Source organism: Mobula birostris, chromosome 2 (genome assembly GCF_030028105.1).
Source record: "Mobula birostris isolate sMobBir1 chromosome 2, sMobBir1.hap1, whole genome shotgun sequence".
Lineage (NCBI taxonomy): Eukaryota > Metazoa > Chordata > Chondrichthyes > Myliobatiformes > Myliobatidae > Mobula > Mobula birostris.
The window spans coordinates 165,393,016-165,412,779 of record NC_092371.1 but is presented as its reverse complement, the minus strand read 5'-3'; the positions used below and the strand labels follow the sequence as shown (position 1 = coordinate 165,412,779).

At 42.2% G+C, this 19,764-nt stretch overlaps 1 protein-coding gene across 2 annotated transcripts in view; it reads left to right on the top strand.

The window, feature by feature from the left end:
• Nucleotides 1–9,262: 9,262 nt before the first annotated feature.
• Nucleotides 9,263–19,764, top strand: part of cog2 (component of oligomeric golgi complex 2) — a 65,806-nt gene continuing 55,304 nt past the window's right edge. The window contains exons 1-4 of one of the 2 annotated variants that reach the window (XM_072250801.1): nucleotides 9,263–9,282; nucleotides 9,639–9,761; nucleotides 13,825–13,986; nucleotides 14,065–14,130. In XM_072250801.1, coding sequence (XP_072106902.1) covers nucleotides 9,678–9,761; nucleotides 13,825–13,986; nucleotides 14,065–14,130 — 312 coding nt within the window. In that variant the 5' untranslated portion in view covers nucleotides 9,263–9,282; nucleotides 9,639–9,677. The other variant, XM_072250806.1, reaches the window with a different exon arrangement.

The window sequence follows — 19,764 nt, the reverse complement described above, 5'->3', positions numbered from 1 at the left end:
GATGAAACGGGTGCGGTACCTGCAGCCAATGGACGGAGCGGGTGCGGCACCTGCAACCAATGGATAGCGTGCCAGCGGCACCTGCGGCCAATAGATGGAGATGCTGCAGTATCCACAACCAATGGAAAGAGCGGGTGCGGCACTCTCAGCCAATGAACGTAGCCAATGCGGCACCTGCAACTATATAGATAGAGCACCTACAACCAATGGACGAAATAGTAGCGGCAACTACGGCCGTTAGACGGAATGGGTGTGGCCGCTGCAGCCAATGGACGGAGCGGATGCGTCACCTGCTCCAATTGCCGGAGCTGATGCGTCACCTGCAGCCAATGAACGGAGTGGGTGCAACACCTGTAGTCAGTGGGAGGAGCGGGAGCGGCACCTGCAGCCAAAGGGTGGAGTAACAAGCACCAGCAAGTGTGAAAGCAGGAGGCTGATCGAAGCCAATGTACTTGCAAACAATACATGGAGTGCGACAAATGTTTAATTTCTCGGTTCAGCTGCCCATTCGGTGGCACCAGCAATGGGAGCGGCATCAACAGCCAGGACACCAATTAGGAGCAAAATGAACTGTTACATAGTTGCAATCAGCTAACGCATGGTGCGGCCAAATTTTTGACTTTTAAGTTCTCTTTTCAAATTAAGATTTACTTTTATAACAATTCTATCAGAGCAGATACTTTGAACCAATGCCACTTAGAAAATAAATCCTTTACTGCAAAATCCTTTTATAAACTACCTAATTAGGAACAGGTACATCATACCAACTAACCAGCTCCATCGCCACAGTTTTCATCTCAAAGTAAATTTATTATCAAAATATGTACATATCACCATGGCTATATTCAGAATCATTTTATTGAGGGCATTTGCCGTAGAGCAAAGAACCACCACCTTTGATTTGTCCAAATACAGTGATGTCATCAGCAAACGACTATGGCATTGGAGCTGTAGTCAGCCACACAATAAAAGGTACAGGCGGAATTAAAACATTGAATAGAATAGGAGTGGTGTGCTCAGTCAGTACACTGGGTTACATTAGAATCAGTATTTGCAACAAATGAACTTTCTATTAATAGCCACAGAAAATATTTGACTTGTTAGAAATGTTAATATACTGAGACCTATCAAGTCAGAATGAATTTATGGTCATGGTAAGGTACAGGTACAGCAGCAAAGTCAGCCATTGTTAATGGAGCATATTTCCAATGTAGGATCAATAATGATAGCCAATGGTCTAAGTGGTATGAGTAGCCATCACATCAAGCAATATTAGCAATTAATGTATTGAACGTTAACAATTAAATGGGTCGCAATGGCAAATACAGGAGGGTGTGATCTTAAGGTGATTGTAGGAAAGTATAGGGAGGATCAGAATCAGGTTTATTATCACCAGCATGTGTCGTGAAATTTGTTAACTTAGCAGCAGCAGTTCATTGCAATACATAATCTAGCAGAGAAAAAAATAATAAATGAACAAGTAAATCAATTATGTATATTGAATAGATTTTTAAAAACGTGCAAAAGCAGAAATACCGTACATTAAAAATAAAGCAAGGTAGTGTCCAAAGATTCAATGTCTATTTAGGAATTGGATGGCAGAGGGGAAGAAGCTGTTCCTGAATCGTTGTGTGTGTGCCTTCAGGCTTCTGTACCTCCTACCTGATGGTAACAGTGAGAAAAGGGCATGCCCTGGGTACTGGAGGTCCTTAATAATGGATGCTACCTTTCTGAGACACTGCTCCCTGAAGATGTCCTGGGTACTTTGTAGGCAAGTACCCAAGATGGAGCTGACTAGATTTACAACCCTCTGCAGCTCTTTTGGTCCTGTGCAGCAGCCCCTCCATACCAGACAGTGATGCAGCCTGTCAGAATGCTCTCCACAGTACAACTATAGAAATTTTTGAGTGTATTTCTTGAAATCTCTTCAAACTCCTAATGAAGTATAGCTGCTATCTTGCCTTCTTTATAACTACATCAATATGTTGGGACTAGGTTAGATCCTCAGAGATCTTGATACCCAGGAACTTGAAGCTGCTCACTCTCTCCACTTCTGATCCCTCTATGACGATTGATATGTGTTCCTTCGTCTTATCATTCCTGAAGTCCACAATCAGCTCTTTCGTCTTACTGATGTTGAGTGCCAGGTTGTTGCTGCGGCACCACTCCACTAGTTGACATATCTCACTCCTGTATGTCCTCTCATCACCACCTGAGATTCTACCAACAATGGTTGTATCATCAGCAAATCTATAGATGGTTTTTGAGCTATGCCTAGCCACAGTCATGGGTGTATGGAGAAGAGAGCGGTGGGCTAAGCACACACCCCTGAGGTGCGCCAGTGTTGATCATCAGCGAGGAGGATATGTTATCACCAATCCACACAGATTGTGGTCTTCTGGTTAGGAAGTTGAGGATCCAGTTGCAGAGGGAGGTACAGAGGCCCAGGTTCTGTAACTTCTCAATCAGGATTGTGGGAACGATGGTATTAAATGCTGAGCTATAGTTGATGAACAGCAGCCTGATGTAGGTGTTTGTGTTGTCCGGGTGGTCTAAAGACGTGTGGAGAGCCACTGAGATTGCGTCTGCCATTGACCTATTGTGGTGATAGGCAAATTGCAATGGGTCCAGGTCCTTGCTGAGGCAGGAGCTCAGTCTACGCGTGACCAACCTCTCAAAGCATTTCATCTCTGTCAATGTGAGTGCCATCAGAGGTAGTTCTTTTACACAGAGGGCAGTAAGTGCGTGGAATGCACTGCCAGGTGTGGTGGTAGAGGCAGATGCTTTAGGGACATTTAAGAGACCCTTAGATAGACACATGGATGACAGAAAAATGGAGGGCTATGTAGGAGTGAAGGGTTAGATTGATCTTCGAGTAGGTTAAAATTTTGGCACAACATTGTGGGCTAAAGAGTCTGCACTATTCTATGAAAGGCAGCAGGAGTGGTGATGACTACATCAGCAATATGAAGAATAATAAATATGGTATTAATAGGAGCAGATACGTCTCAAACGTCATTGGTGGTGTTGGCTGTACACTGTGCAATAATGCATTAAAGTCCAACATCAATGCACTAGTTGTACTACTAGCTGGAGCATCATTAAACTTTAATTTCTATCATTCACAAGGGCGAGAAAAAATATCCCCATAACCTAATACTATCAGAGAGATTAGAAAAAATGCCTCTATCTAAGGGGGCATTTGATCATTCTGGTATGCATCATTCTCATAAACCAAGACATTTCTATTTTAATCCTTCTCAACATCAGAATTATTTTGTATTTTGTGAGTTATGGCCAAAGCCACTAGATCTCGCAGCATATGAAGGTCAATATCTGCAGCAATTAAACCACATTATGAAGCAAATGCAGATGTGGCAGTAACGTGATTTAGTTTGTGAGGGGTCCACATATGACTTGAGCAAAATATAATATCAGCAGTAAATTACATAGAATGTGAATGCAGAACATAATTATACCATGCTCCGTCAGCATAATCCATTCCTTTTTCATATTCCATATTCTTTTCTCAGTCATGTATTATTTTAATTTCCCAATAAGTGCATTTGTGTTACTTTGTTTGATAACATTATTTGTTGTCCGATTCCACAGTTCTTCATTCTTATTACTTAAAGCCTTTTCTTTAATTCCCATTATATTGATTAGTGACCATCTCATAATGATGACTCTTAGTTTTTGTCTTAACAAAATATATTTCAGGCTAAATATTTACAAAAATTAGAACCCCGTATAGGATCATTGCCCAGCCTTTTCTTCCCTGAGAGAGAAACTCCAGATTCTGGTTTCTTCCCCCTTCCTTTCCAGTCCTGATAAAGGGTCCAGGCCCAAAAAGTCAACTCTTTAATCCCTTGCAACACACATAAAAATTGCTGGTGGAACGCAGCAGGCCAGGCAGCATCTGTAGGAAGAGGTACAGTATACGTTTCGGGTTGAGACCCTTTGTCAGGACTAACTGAAAGTAGTAAGAGATTTGAAAGTGGGAGGGGGAGGGGGAGATCCGAAATGATAGGAGAAGACAGGAGGGGGAGGGATGGAGCCAAGAGCTGGACAGATGATAGGCAAAAGGGATATGAGAGGATCATGGGACAGGAGGTCTGGGGAGAAAGAAAAGGGGGAGGGGGGAAAACCCAGAGGATGGGCAAGGGGTATAGTGAGAGAGACAGAGGGAGAAAAAGGAGAAAGAAAAAAAAGATATATATAATAATAATAAATAAATAACCGATGGGGTAGGAAGGGGAGGTGGGGCATTAACGGAAGTTAGAGAAGTCAATGTTCATGCCATCAGGTTGGAGGCTACCCAGACGGAATATAAAGTGTTGCTTCTCCAACCTGAGTGTGGCTTCACCTTGACAGTAAAGGAGGCCGTGGATAGACATGTCAGAATGGGAATGGGACGTGGAATTAAAATGTGTGGCCACTGGGAGATCCTGCTTTCTCTGGCGGACAGAGCATAGGTTTTCAGCGAAACGGTTTCCCAGTTTGCGTCGGGTCTTGCCAATATATAGAAGGCCGCATCGGGAGCACCGGACGCAGTATATCACCCCAGCCGACTCACAGGTGAAGTGTCGCTTCACCTGGAAGGACTGTCTGGGGCCCTGAATGGTGGTGAGGGCGGAAGTGTTAGGGCATGTGTAATGCCCCACCTCCCCTTCATACCCCATCTGTTATTTATTTATTATTATTATATATATTTCTCTCTCTCTCTCTCCTTTTTCTCCCTCTATCCCTCTCACTATACTCCTTGCCCATCCTCTGGGTTTCCCCCCCTCCCCCTTTCTTTCTCCCTAGGCCTCCTGTCCTATGATCCTCTCGTATCCCTTTTGCCAATCAACTGTCCAGCTCTTGGCTCCATCCCTCCCCCTCCTGTCTTCTCCTATCATTTCGGATCTCCCCCTCCCCCTCCAACTTTCAAATCCCTTACTCACTCTTCCTTCAGTTAGTCCTGAGGAAGGGTCTTGGCCCGAAACGTCGACTGTACCTCTTCCTATAGATGCTGCCTGGCCTGCTGCATTCACCAGCAATTTTTATGTGTGTTGCTTGAAATTCCACCATCTGCACATTTCCTCGTGTTTGTGTCTTTAATCCCTTCCATAGAATGCTGCCTGACTTGCTAAGTTCCTCCAGTTTTGCTTTCTTACACACACGCACACACACACATATTGTTTCTGTGTGTGTGTGTGTGTGTGTGTGTGTGTGTGTGTGTGTGTGTGTGTGTGTGTGTGTGTGTTTTATAGCTAGTAGTTATATTTCTTCAGGAATTTGTGGAGGGTATTGAGACTGGTTGCATCACTATCTGGTATGGAGACTCCGATGCACAGGATCGATAGAAGCTGCAGAAGGTCGTATACTTCACCAGCTCTGTCATGGGCACCAGCCTCCCCACCACTGTGGGCATCTTCGAAAGGTAGTGGCTCAAGAAGGCTGCATCCATCATGAAGGACCCTCGTCATATCCTCTTCCATTACCACCATCAGGAACAAGGTACAGGAGTCTAGAGACCTACACTTATCCTATTCGGAACATCTCTTCCACTCTATCATCAGATTTCTGAACAATCCATGACTGTTTTGCTCTCTTTTGCACTGTTAATTTATTTGTTATTGTATTTGTTATTGTAACCTCTCGTAATTTTTATGCGTTACACTGTACTGCTGCTGTAAAACAGCAAATTTCATGATATAGGTTGGTGATAATAAACCTGATTCTGATCTAATATTGCAGCAGAAACTTTCAGTGAACATTGATTTGGAGATGCCCTTGACAGAGAGAGGCAGAAAGGAGACAGAATCAACACTGTAACACACATACAAGTTGCTGGTGAACGCAGCAGGCCAGGCAGCATCTCTAGGAAGAGGTGCAGTCGACGTTTCAGGCCGAGACCCTTCGTCAGGACTAACTGAAGGAAGAGTGAGTAAGGGATTTGAAAGTTGGAGGGGGAGGGGGAGATCTAAAATGATAGGAGAAGACAGGAGGGGGAGGGATGGAGCCAAGAGCTGGACAGGTGATAGGCAAAAGGGATACGAGAAGATAATGGGACAGGAGGTCCGGGAAGAAAGACAAGGGGGGGCGGTACCCAGAGGATGGGCAAGGGGTATATTCAGAGGGACAGAGGGAGAAAAAGGAGAGTGAAAGAAAGAATGTGTGTATAAAAATAAGTAACAGATGGGGTACGAGGGGGAGGTGGGGCATTAGCGCAAGTTAGAGAAGTCGATGTTCATGCCATCAGGTTGGAGGCTACCCAGACGGAATATAAGGTGTTGTTCCTCCAACCTGAGTGTGGCTTCGTCTTTACAGTAGAGGAGGCTGTGGATAGACATGTCAGAATGGGAATGGGATGTGGAATTAAAATGGGTGGCCACTGGGAGATCCTTTTATGTGTGTTGCTTGAATTTCCAGCATCTGCAGAATTCCTGTTGTTTCAGAATCAACACTGTATGAGTTGGCACCAAGATCTAGAGCTGAAAGGTAAATTTAGGACTTAGCCAGCTGTGGCAAGGCAACAGAGGGTTCAAATCACGGTGTTTCAAAAGTGAAATGATTGAGATCAACAGTGCAGGAGAAGTAGATGCAACTTATCCACTAAGTAATAATTTTGAAGTTTGTAATCAGAGACAGCACTCCCAATCACATTACACAAATTAATTAATAATGGGGTAAAGTAAATGCATGACAGAATATATGATGGACAAGAGAAGTAATACACACAAAATGCTGGAAGAACTCAGTAGGTTAGGCAACATCTGTGGAGAGGAACAAAGAGTCGAAGTTTCTGCCTCAGGCCTTTCATCAGGTATAGAAAGGAAGGGGGGAAGAAGCCAGAATGAGAAGGTGGGGAGGGGGATGAAGTGAGAAGCTGGGAGATGATAGGCAGAAAAGGTAAAGGGAACACTGTGACCAATTCTGGGGTACATACTTCTTTTTATTTTACATCATCATCAGGTGCCATATTTTACATAGACAATTAAATAAACTGCCCACTCAGGGGAATAAGCTATGTTTTTCGGGCACTGAGTAGGATGCAGTACTTTAAATTTAATGGCGTAATTTTTTTCAAGAAAGCTTCTGAAAGGAGGTTCTACCACTCCTTCCCCTTTCATTCCACCCTTTATAATGTTCCAATGAGATTTTAAACAAAGATTTTAGGTATGTTTTAGGGCAGATATACAGGGGTTCACAGGGAACAACAGCATAGATGCCCCAGCTGATATTTACATGGTCAGTTTAAGTACTCTGATTTCTATAGTGCTTGGCTGGTGTTCCAGGTTTTTGCAGGATCTTTTGCAGATCATGAAATTATTTCGATTACCAATCACTTTGTAAAAGCGTGGTAAGAAAATTAATCTCAGGGTAGTATGTAAATGGAGAAATATATGTACTTAGGTAATAAAATGACTTCAAACTTTGACATATATTCCGATGCTCTGTTTACTTAATGTAGTACCCAGCAAAACAGACTGCTGAGGGCAAGATTAGTGCAATTCTGAGTAGTACAATAGATTGATGCTAAAATTTGCAAAATGATTTTAAACAATTGAAGTAAAATCTCAACATAGATTCACACTGCTGGGTCCAATAGTAGCAGAGGTAGAGTCTCAGAATAGAAGGACGTCACTTTAGAACAAGATGAGGACAAATTTCGTTAGCCAGAGAGTGGCAGATCTGTGGATTTCAATGCTAGAGTCAGCTGTGTGGGCCAAGTCATTGGGTATATTTAGAGTGGAGGTTGATACGTTCTTGATTAGTAAGGGTGTTTGATGCGCCATCAATAACTCCAAAAGACTGGAAGTAGAGCAAGTACTGAAAGGCTTTTATTCGCAGTAAAATGTGACCTCCAGCATGCTGAGTGTCTGGCCCTGGACTGAGAGGAGGAGCCATGGCCCAATCACCTTTATTCAGGGGTCTGTGGGAGGAGCCACAGGAGCAGTCAGCAGAGGGACGTGTCCAGACAGGTAATCCAGTTACAACATTTAAATATGGTTTACCACAGGTGTTAAAGGTTACGGGGAGAAAGCAGGGGAATGGGGTTCAGAGGGATAATAAATCAGCCGTGATGGAATGGTGAAGCAGACTCAATGGGCTGAGTAGGCTAATTCTGCTCCTATGTCTTATAGTCTAATTCACCAGTAGGTGACTGATGAGAGGCATTTGTTTAACCAATGATCAGGATTAATTTTAGGCTTCTGCAATCTCTAGAATGGTGTCTTTTAATTAATACTCTTTTGAATGTGCAACCACAAATGAAGCATCCTTGCACTGAGTTTCAGTTGTCATCCAGTTAGGGGAAACATGGCTGCAGTTCACCTAGTGAACCTAGGCTTTACCTCATATTTTTTTTCTCCATTTGGGTGATGCCATAGCTTGGGGCAATTCTTGCTTTAAGTTCCTTGTAATATCTTGTCCACTCTTGGAATAGAGAGTGAATGTTTGTTAAAGCCAGGGAGCCACTTGTATTTATTGGCAGTAAAAACATTAATTTACTTTATATATTTTGCAATTTCAGTATTATTGAAGTGTAATCACTTTTTCAAAGAGAGGAAATAAAGGATCTAATGAAATACAAAATACTCTGCAGATGCTAGGGTCAAAGCAACACTCCCAACACGCTGGAGGAACTCAGCAGGTTGGGTAGCATCCGTGGAAATGATCAGTCAACGTTTCGGGCTGGAACCCTTCGTCAGGACTGAAGAGGGAAGGGGCAGAGGCCCAATAAAGAAGGTGAGGGGAGGGTGGGAAGGAGAAGGCTGGTAGGTTCCAGGTGAAAAACCAGTCAGGGGAAAGATAAAGGGGTGGGGGGGGGAAGCAGGGAGGTGATAGGCAGGAAAGGTGAAAAAGGAATAGGGGAAAACACAATGTGTAGTAGAAGGAGGTGGAACCATGAGGGAGGTGATAGGCAGCTGGGGGAGGGGGCAGAGTGAAATAGGGGTAGGGGAAGGGAGGGGGAGGGAATTACCAGAAGTTGGAGAATTGGAGAAGGATCTAATGAGGTGGGTGGGATTTCAGTATGAAGTCTCATCCAAAAAACATGCAGCATTTCTTAAATGTTGACACAGGGAAACTTGGACTATATTTTTGCTCTAAAATGGATCTTGAATCCATTATGTTCTCTAGGTCTCAGCATGACTCAGAAACAAACGTGAGTCACCATTAACCGGAATAACAATTTAATTGCGAAGATATGGCTTTGTTTAGTTGACACTGTCCCTGTGTTGTAGCTTTACTTGGGCTGGGCAATCCCTTTGTTTTTGGAAGTGGTTGAGGCAGGTATGTTAACGCCTTTTAAAAGATAGTTTGACAGGTACATGGATAAGAAAGGCTTGTGACAAATGTGGGCAATTGATGGGAATCAGTCAGCATGGACCAGTTGGGCCTTATTACTTTGATTGTGGAGCCTTATTATATTGTAAGAAATAACGAAGGTATGAGGAGACATAGACACTAATTCACATTATGTCCGAATGCGACCCAGGAGGCTCTTTGCACAGTGATTTAGATTTAGATTTTGGTGAATTAGATTTTCAAATCCAGAAGCGAACTCTCAGGCTGCCCAATGAAGGATTCCTGGTGCAGCAGAGGGCGCTGTAGCTGGAGGTTAATTTTCCCCATTCAATATCTGACAGGTTGGCACATCGACTCCTTGAGCACAGCGACGTACTGGGATGGAGCCGCGGCGGGCGGCCGGCTCGCTCATCCTGCCCGCGGGGCCTGGCTCTCTCTGTTTCAACAAGGACGAGTTCCTGAAGGTAAAGCTGCCGTGGCCCCGACCCTGGTCAATGGGCGTGCCTGGGTCGGGGGTGGTGGTGGCGGCGGCGGCGGCCCGGGCCTAGGCACTGGCAGCACGGGTGCCGCCTCCTCCCATCAGACCACAGCAGCCTCGGCCAACAACTAGCACCAACTCTGGCTTTAATCCCGTCAACTGCTCTTCTCCCCGGCCCAGATCAACACTCGGCAGCATCGATGGGGTCTCAGTTTAAAGAAACAACACAGAATTCCTTCAGTCCCTGCACTGGAACCTCGGCTAGAGTCTATCATACACAGCAGAAAACAGTCGGGCAGGCAGCCTCCGTGGAAGGAGAAACGTGTTACTGCTTCAGGCTGAAAACATTGGAAAAGAGTGGGGAAATGAGTCCGAAGCTGCAGTAAAGGTGGGATAGGGATGGATAGGACGATAGGAATAAATGCATAGGATGAGGTCAGCATTGACATCGGAACAAATTCAAGTTCAAATTTATTGTCATTTGACCGTACATATATAAGAAAATCAAGTGGAAACTGTTCAGCGGACCACGGTATACCCACAAAACAAGTATCACACACAGCACTTAAAGTATTACCACAGTTAAGTTAATAAAATATAATTCAAATTGCATGTAGCGCCGCACAAGTAAGCAGTAAACAGCTCACTGTCCTAGTGACAAGACCTCGGTGGTGGCAGGGTATTAATTAGTCTCAATTTGAGGGAAGAAGCTGTTACCCAGTTTGGCGGTCCTAGTCGTGATGCTTTTGTACCTCCTTCCTGACAGTAGTGGGTCAGAGAGATTGTGGTTAGATCCTCAGCAGTGCCTTGGGCCCTTTGTATTTTATGCTCACAGTAAATGTCACACATTGTAATAGTCCTGTGGTCCTAGGATTAATTACAGGTTAATAAAGCAAAGAGAGCATATGGCATGGACCTATGAATTCAGTCCATTAAGTCTGTGTTGATTACTATCCACCTATGAACAGTAAACTTAAAATTCTCACACATGTATCAGTCACCCTGAGTCTACCATTCATCTACACACCAACAAGTGTAATAGCAGGACTTACCTCAGCCTAGATTTTTGTTTCAGCCTGAAGTCTCTAAAATGGGCTTACTCCCTTTCCTCAAATTACGCTAGCACTTTTACTATCAACCTGCATTGAAAGTTACAAGTGTTCTCTCTTCCCTGTATATTCTATTACATTTGGCACGACATCGTGAGAGGTAGCGTAACACTTTACACTGAAGTGTTAGCTTAACACTTTACAGTGTCCGCAATCAGATTAAATTCCAGCCACTGTCTTTAAGGAGTTTGTTCTATCTGTGACTGCATGGATTTCCTCAGGTTTTATCCCACATTCTTATGATATATGGGTTAGAGTTAGCAAGTTGTGAGCACGCTGTGTTGGTGACGGATCTGTGCTGGTCTTTTGATACAAACAACACATTTCACTATTTTTCAATGAACATAAAGCTAATCTTTATGTTTATAATCATTTATTCAATTGATTTTAATGATTGCTTCACTCACACCTAGATTTTCCTTTGTGGACTTGATTTGGAATTCACCTGTGTCGTCGTGTTTTCATTGTGTCTATACAAAGATCAACTATGCACATTTTCATGAGGCCAGTTGTGATTCTTAATCAACAATGGCTGACAAGGGAAGTTAAAGACAGCATAAAAGCAAAAGAGAGGGCATATAATTTGCAGATTGACACTGTGGTGAGGAAATCAAATGCAATGTTAGCATTCATTTGGAGAGGACTAAAATATAAATATACAATGATGTTGAGACATTATAAAGCATTTGTGAAGCCTCAGTAGGAGTATTGTGAACAGTTTTGAGTCCCTCATCTTAGAAAGGATGTGCTGAAACTGGAGAGGGTTCAAAGGAGGTTCACACAGTGATTCCAGGATTGAATGGCTTGTCATATGAAGAGTGGTTGATGGCTCTGGGCCTGTATTCACTGGAATTCAGAAGAATGAGGGGTGACCTAATTGAGACCTAGTGAAAGATCTTGATAGAATGGATGTGTTGAGGATGTTTCCTGTGGTGGGAGAATCTAAGACCGAAGGACACAGCCTCAGAATTGAGCATCGTCCTTTTAGAATGGAGATAAGGAATTTCTTTAGTCAGAGAGTGGTGAATCTGTGGAATTCGTTGCCACGAGCAGCTGTGGAGGCCAAGTCTTTACATATATTTAAGGTAGAGGTTGAAGGGATACTGGGGAGAAGGCAGGAGATTAGGGCTGAGAGGAAAGATTAGATCAGCCATGATGAAATGATGGATAGATAGGTCAAATGGCCTAATTCTGCTCCTTTATTTTATGGTCTATGACATAACAAAAATTAGTGTGGAGTTAGAGGATTGAGAAGCTTTTAAAAACCAACAGAAAGTAACTATAAAAGCCAAAAGGAGAGAAAAAATGAAGCATAAAGATAAGCTAGGCAAGTTTTTTCAGCTATATTCATATAAAGAGTAAAAGAAAGGCAAGAGTGGATATTGGACCACTGGAAAATGAAAATGGAGAGGTAGTAGTGGTGGATAAAGAAATGGCAGACGAACTTAGTATTTTGCATCAGTCTTCACTGTGAAAGACACTAGCAGTATGCCAGAAATTTGAGAGTGTCAGGGGGCAGAATTGAGTGCCGTTGCTGTGTTATTACTAAAGAGAAGGTTCTTGGGAAGCTGAAAGGTCTGAAAGTAGGTAAGTCATATGGACCAGATGGAGTGCACCACAGGGTTCTCTGAAAGAGGTGACTGAAGATATTGTGGAGGCATTAGAAATGATCTTTCAAACCTCACTGGATTCTAGAACGGTTCCAGAGGACTGGAAAATTGCAAATGTCACTCCACTCTTTAAGAAGGGAGGGAGGCAGAAAAAAGTAAATTATAGGCCACTTAATCTGAATTCAGTGGTTGGGAAGATGATGGAGTCTTTTAATAAGGATGAGGTTTTGTGGTCCTTGGAGGCATGTGACTTCCTCTTCCTGAAGTCTACAACCAATTCCATGATTTTACTGACGTTTAGTGCAAGGTGGTTGTTGGGACACCGTTCAACCAGTTGACCTATCTCACTCCAGTACACCTCGCCAGGGCCATCTGAGATTCTACCAGTCGTGGTGTCATCAGTGAATTTATACATGGCGTTTGCGCTGTGCCTAACCACCACGCAGTCATGAGTGTAGAGAGAGTAGAGCGGTGGGCTAAGCTGAGGTGCATCTGCGTTGATTGTCAGCAAGAAGGAGACTGAACTTACCCCGTCACCTTAAATGCATGCCATCTAGTTTTAGAAAATTTCAACCCTGTGAAAATATACTGTATGTCTATACCTCTCATAATCTTATGAACCTCTATCAGGCCTCCCATCTACCTCTAGCACTCTGGAGAAAACAACCCAAGTTTGTCCAGCCTCATAGCACATGCTCTCTAAGCCAAGCAGGATCCTGGCAAATCTGTTCTGCAACCAAAGAAACCTTTCTGAAAATGGGGTGATCAGAACTGAGTACGATACTCCAGATAATTTGATCTGTTATGTCTAAGAAAGACTTCTGACATTTATGCTATCTTTGAGGCACCAGAGTAATGTATCCATAAAGCCTTATTTATTTATGAAACATATACTTTTTATGAATAATATGGATATAGTAAATGTTCATACTTAGAATTTTTATGCAGTAAAATCTAAATAGCTGTAATTTAATAGTCTGAGAGTCTGGCACCAAGGACTGACGGATGGGGGCCTGGAGGCAGCCTGTCCTGGTGGATGTGTTTGGTGTGCATGAGCATGTGGTGGGAGGGTGGGAAAGGGGCTTCTGTTGCTCTTGTTGCTGCTCACGCTGTTCTGCTGAACATTGTGAACATGCTGTGTTGGCATCAGGATGTGTGGCAATACCTACCTGCAGGCTGTCCCCAGCGCATACTTGGTTCTGTTGGTTGTTAAGGCAAATGATGCATTTCACTCTATTTTTCATAGTAGATGTGATAAGTGAATTAACCTAAATCTGAATCCGTTTAGTAAACTGGAAATATGACATGTGCTTATTTTGTTTATTTACAGGATAATTTTGATGTGGATCATTTTGTGTCTGAATGTAGAAAACATGTCCAATTGGAGACACTTCGGGATGATTTGGAACTTTATTACAAGCTCTTGAAAACTGCTATGGTTGAACTGATAAATAAAGATTATGCAGACTTTGTCAACCTTTCCACCAACCTGGTAAATCTCTTTAAATGAAGTCTATGTGGTTCTGGCTGGTTTGCATTACCTTCACACTTTTACTAATTTCTTTTCCAGGTTGGTATGGACAAAGCCTTGAATCATCTGACAGTACCACTGGGTCAATTGAAAGAAGAGGTGATGGTATGTCACTATATTTAATCCTGTGTAATTAGTATTGATAGTATTGTGCCACTGACTAACAATGGGTTCTGAACAATAAAAAGTTGAATTTTTGACTGGAAGTATTTTAACTCAAGCCTTTGGATTAAGATACTGATTTTGGCAATGTTTACCTATATATTTCTTGACAAAGCACATTAAATGTGAGGAATGGAATATTTTATCACATTCGTTCAAATTATATCAAAAAGCAGATATAGCGTTAAACCTCACAGTAGTGTGGCAGTTAGTGCAGTTGCTTTATAGGACCAGCTCACTGTTTGGAGTTTGATTCCCATTGCTGCCTGTAAAGAGTTTGAATGTTATCCCCATGACAACATGGTCTTCCTCCGGGTGTTCCACTTTCCTCCCACATTCTAAAGATATACAGGTTAGGGTTAGTGAGTTGTGGGCATGCTGTATTGGCCCAGAAGTGGAGCAACACTTGCAGACTGCCCCCAGCACAATCTCCAGACTGTGTTGGCCGTTGATGCAAATGACTGTACTGTATGCTTCAATGTACATGTGACAAATAACACTAATCTTTATAGCCTCTTAAACTCTGCACCCAGCAGTATTAATTTCTGTATTCCACACACCCATTGGATTCTCTTGGTGAGATCACCAATTTCAGCTTGCTTTGATACAATATTTTGTTCTTGTGTAGTTCTTTAGCTCTTGCTACATGCAGGTATGTACCTTTCTTCTACTAATGTGGTATCAACTTTATCACTAACAGAAAGCCTGCTTCACCAGTCTAAATCACTCAACTTCTTTCACCTTTTCCCTTTGGTCTGACTTAATATGATCCAAAAGCAAAATACTATAGACAAAATAAAAACATAAAGTAGACTATGATGTAACGTCATTAGAGGGAAAAATAACCTTAACAATTCAGGTCAATGACCTTAGCTTGGTTCTGAAGACGCTCAGAAATAGGAATTTTATCAAGCAATATTAGTGTCACACAAGTGCCAGGCAACCACCTTTGCACTGAGTACCCTTACTCATCATAAACATTCTGGGATTTAACTGTTGACCAGAAATTTTATTGAATCAGACAAATCCTATCTGAAAGTTCAAGTCACCACATGCTTTAGTGTGCCATTAGTGTCAATGACCAGTACTGTCTTAATATATGCTGGGGGCAGCTGCAGGTGTTGCCATGCTTTTGGCACCAAGGCAGCATGTCCTAACCCATACACCTTTGGAATGTGGGAGGAAATCAGGGAACCGGGAGGAAAATCATGCAGGAATGGGGAGAACGTAAATCTTCAAACAGACTGCAATGGAATTGACCTTTGATTGCTAGTGCTGCAATAATGTTACGCTAACTACTGTGGTACCATGCTGCGCCATAGCAGGAATGTCTCAAAACAGAGGCCATAGAATAAGGTGAGGGGATGGGAATTTTTTTCCTCAAGAAGGTGGTTGGAATATGACGCACTTGAATTATTAAGGATTAAAAGGCTATGGGGCAAGTTTTGGAAAATGGGATTACTATCGATGAGTACTCAATGGTTGATTTGAATTTGTTATGCTGAAGGGCCCATTTCTGCACTGTATGATTACTTGACAAATACTGTGACTAAAGAACAGGCCATTGTGTCTGAATATCTACTTGACTTTCCATTTTCTTTCAACCATTTGCAAGGAATGTAAGGGAATGTGATAGAATAATTGCTGGAATGAATAAGTGTACTCCAACAATAAGCAAAACCTTGACATTGTTCAGAACAAAGTAGATTGCTTCATTGCCACCTGTCCATGACTCTTTAACTGGAATCTGTGTTTGGTTCTTTAATTATAATTGTTACGTGCTATCAAGCTGCAACCAGGTAATCAGGGAACATAACAGCACAGCATATACCAAAGGGAAATGGTGGGTGGTGATCTCTTTGTGAATTACAGCAGACTGTAAATACAATGGACTAGAATAATTAAGTTAGACATCAAAAGAAGAATATATGTTGGGCGTTCCTGATTTATGTTTTTTCAAGTACTTTTTCAATTTGTCTTGTCCTCTAAGTCTATATTTTTCTCTTTGGTACTTGCTTTCTATGACTTAATCATTTTTTAGACTCTTGCAATCTCTTGTCAAGCAAGGGATAAAACAGCTTGGAAATAGTTTAGTTCGATGGGGCTCAAAGGGGAAGACAGAAACTTAATTGGATTAAAGCTTTCCACTTTCTCAACAAATGACCTGACCAGTTCCCGTCCACCACTGTCTGGTAGAACTGATCCTCGCCTCAAACAATTTCTCCTTTGGCTCCTTCCGCTTTCTCCAAACTCAAGGGGTAGCCACGGGCACCTGCATAGGCCCCAGCTACGCCTGCCTTTTTGTTGGCTACATGGAATAGTCCATGTTCCAAGCCTTCCCTAATAATGCTCCCAAACTCTTTCTGCACTACATTGACAATTGCATTGGTGCTGCATTATGTACTTATGCTGAGCTGGTCAATTTTATCAACTTTGCCTCCACTTCCAACTGCCCTTAAATTCACTTGTCCCATTTCTGTCACCTCCCTCCGCTTTCTCGATCTCTCTCTCTCCATCTCCGAAGACAAACTGTCTACCAATATCTTTCATAAAAATACTAATTCCCGTTGCTATCTTGACTAATCTCTTTCCACCGTCTCCTGTAAAAATGCTATTCCTTTTTCTCAGTTCCTTTGTCTCTGCCACATCTGTTTTCAGGATGCGGCATTCCTTTCCAGGACATCAGAGGTGTCCTTCAATGAACAGGGTTTCCCTTTCCACTATTGATGCTGCCCTCACCCGCATCTCCTGCACTTCCTGGACATCCGCACTCACCCCATCTTTCTGCTACCTCAATAGGGATAGAATTCTTGTTCTCACCTGCCACCCTCCACGTCCAATACATAATTCTCTGCATCTTCCGCCATCTTCAGTGGGATCCTAAATTAAATTAATTAAGTAGGCAAATAGAGAGCAAATGTAGTGAAGTAGTGTTCATGAGTTGGTTCTAGTCTGTTCAGAAATCTGATGGTGGAGGGGAAGAAGCTGCTCCTAACACATTGAGCATGTCTTCAGGCTCCCTGATAATAGCAATCAGAAGAGGGCATGTCCTGGGTGATAGGGGTTATTAATGATGGAATTAAATATAAATTGAATATTTTCTAACCACAGAAATTTTTTTCCTTTATTAATCTTTTTATTGATTTAAAAAAAGCATAAATACAATCGAGGAGAATTAGTTCAAATATATATATCAGTAGCAATATAAACCAAGATTACGATAGATATTGTCAAAATCATAGATATTGTTAAACTAGTATAAAAAGATAATAAAAAAATGAAAATAACAATTCTCCACTTACCAGTTTATGAAGAGAAAGGAAAAAACATTGGGTTTTAAATGAAAAGAAAGAAAAACCCACTACGCTATATAAAAAAACAAAACAAAGGGGACTGGGCAGTCCATTTTGAGAATTTGACCAATAAAGAAGGAAAGAAAGACTTCCTAATCAAATCTAAAATTTTGAAAAAAAGATTGAAAGAGTAATAAATCAAATTAAATGAAAATATTGGATAAAAGGTCACCATATTTGCTCAAATTTAAAGGGTGTATCAAATGTCCAACTTCTTATTTTCTCTGAACTTAAACAGGACATAATGTAGGAGAGCCAGTAAAAGACCGTAGGTGGATTAGAATCTTTCCACTTCAATAAAATGGCTCTCCTAGCCAGTAAGGTCAAAAAGGCTATCATACGTTGAGCGGAACCAGGAATATTTCATGCTTCTGATGGGATAATCCCAAAAATTGCTGTAAGCAAATTAGGTTGTAGATCCAGATCCAGAACTTTTGATAGTGTTTTAAAAACGCCTCTCCAAAAGTTATCTAGCTTTGTACAAGACCAGTACATATGAGTTAAAGCGGCCAGCTCAGCATTACATCTGCCACAAATAGGATTGATATTGGAGAAAATACGCGCTAGTTTATCCTTTGACATATGGGCCCGATGCACTACCGTGAACTGTTTCAAGGAATGATGAGCACAAATAGATGAGTTGTTAACCGAATGAAAAATTTTACTCCATTGATTATCTGAAAATGACTCTTGAAGTTCCGATTCCCAAGCGCGTTTAATTTTATCATTAGATCTCATTCATGAACTCAATGATCGTTTATAAATTATAGCTATCAAGCCTGTTTAAAATGGTTTAAACTGAAAAAGAACATCTGTCATATTACACAAACACAAGGAAATCTGCAGATGCTGGAATTTCAAGCAACATACATAAAAGTTGCTGGTGAACGCAGCAGGCCAGGCGGCATCTCTAGGAAGAGGTACAGTCGACGTTTCGGGTCGAGACCCTTCATCAGGACTAACTGAAAGAAGAGCTAGTAAGAGATTTGAAAGTGGGAGGGGGAGATCCGAAATGATAGGAAAAGACAGGAGGGGGAGGGATGGAGTCAAGAGCTGGACAGTTGATTGGCAAAAGGGATATGACAGGATCATGGGACAGGAGGCCTAGGAAGAAAGAAAGGGGGAGGGGGGAAGCCCAGAGGATGGGCAAGGAGTATAGTGAGAGGGACATAATAAATAATAAATAACGGATGGGGTACGAGTGGAGGTGGGGCATTAATGGAAGTTAGAGAAGTCAATGTTCATGCCATCAGGTTGGAGGCTATCCAGACAGAATATAAGGTGTTGTTCCTCCAACCTGAGTGTGGCTTCATCTTTACGGTAGAGGAGGCGGTGGATAGACATATCAGAATGGGACGTGGAATCCCCCCCTCTCTCTGCTTTCCGCAGGGATCGCTCCCTACGCGACTCCCTTGCCCATTCGTCCCCCCCATCCTTCCCCACTGATCTCCCTCCTGGCACTTATCCGTGTAAGCGGAACAAGTGCTACACATGCCCTTACACTTCCTCCCTTACCACCATTCAGGGCCCCAGACAGTCCTTCCAGGTGAGGCGACACTTCATCTGTGAGTCAGCTGGGATGATATACTGCGTCTGGTGCTCCCGATGCGGTCTTCTATATATTGGCGAAACCTGACGCAGACTGGGAGACCGTTTTGCTGAACATCTACACTCTGTCCACCAGAGAAAGCAGGATCTCCCAGTGGCTACATATTTTTATTCCACGTCCCATTCCCATTAAGGCCAAGTTAAATAATAAAGGGCTAAGAGGGCATACCCTTATGTAATCTAAAATATGGAGATTTTTGATTACCATTTACAACAGCAGCCATTGGAGCATGATAGATCAATTTGATCCGGGAAATAAATCCCGGGCCAAGATTAAATCTTTCCAAAACCTCAAAAAAGTAAGACCACTCCACCCTATCAAAAGCTTTCTCTGCATCAAGAGAAACAACACATTCAGATTCTCTAGATGGAGAAGAGTGAATAATATTTAATAATCTTTGAATATTAAAATGTGAATATCTGTTTTTAATAAATCCAGTTTGGTCATTGGAAATAACAGTAGGTAAAATATTCTCAAGTCTAGTAGCCAAAACCTTAGAGAGAATTTTAAAATTCACATTCAATAGAGAATTTGGTCTATAAGAGGCACATTCAGATAAATCTTTATCTTTTTTAGGAATTAAAGAGATTGAAGCTTCATAGAAAGTTTTCGGGA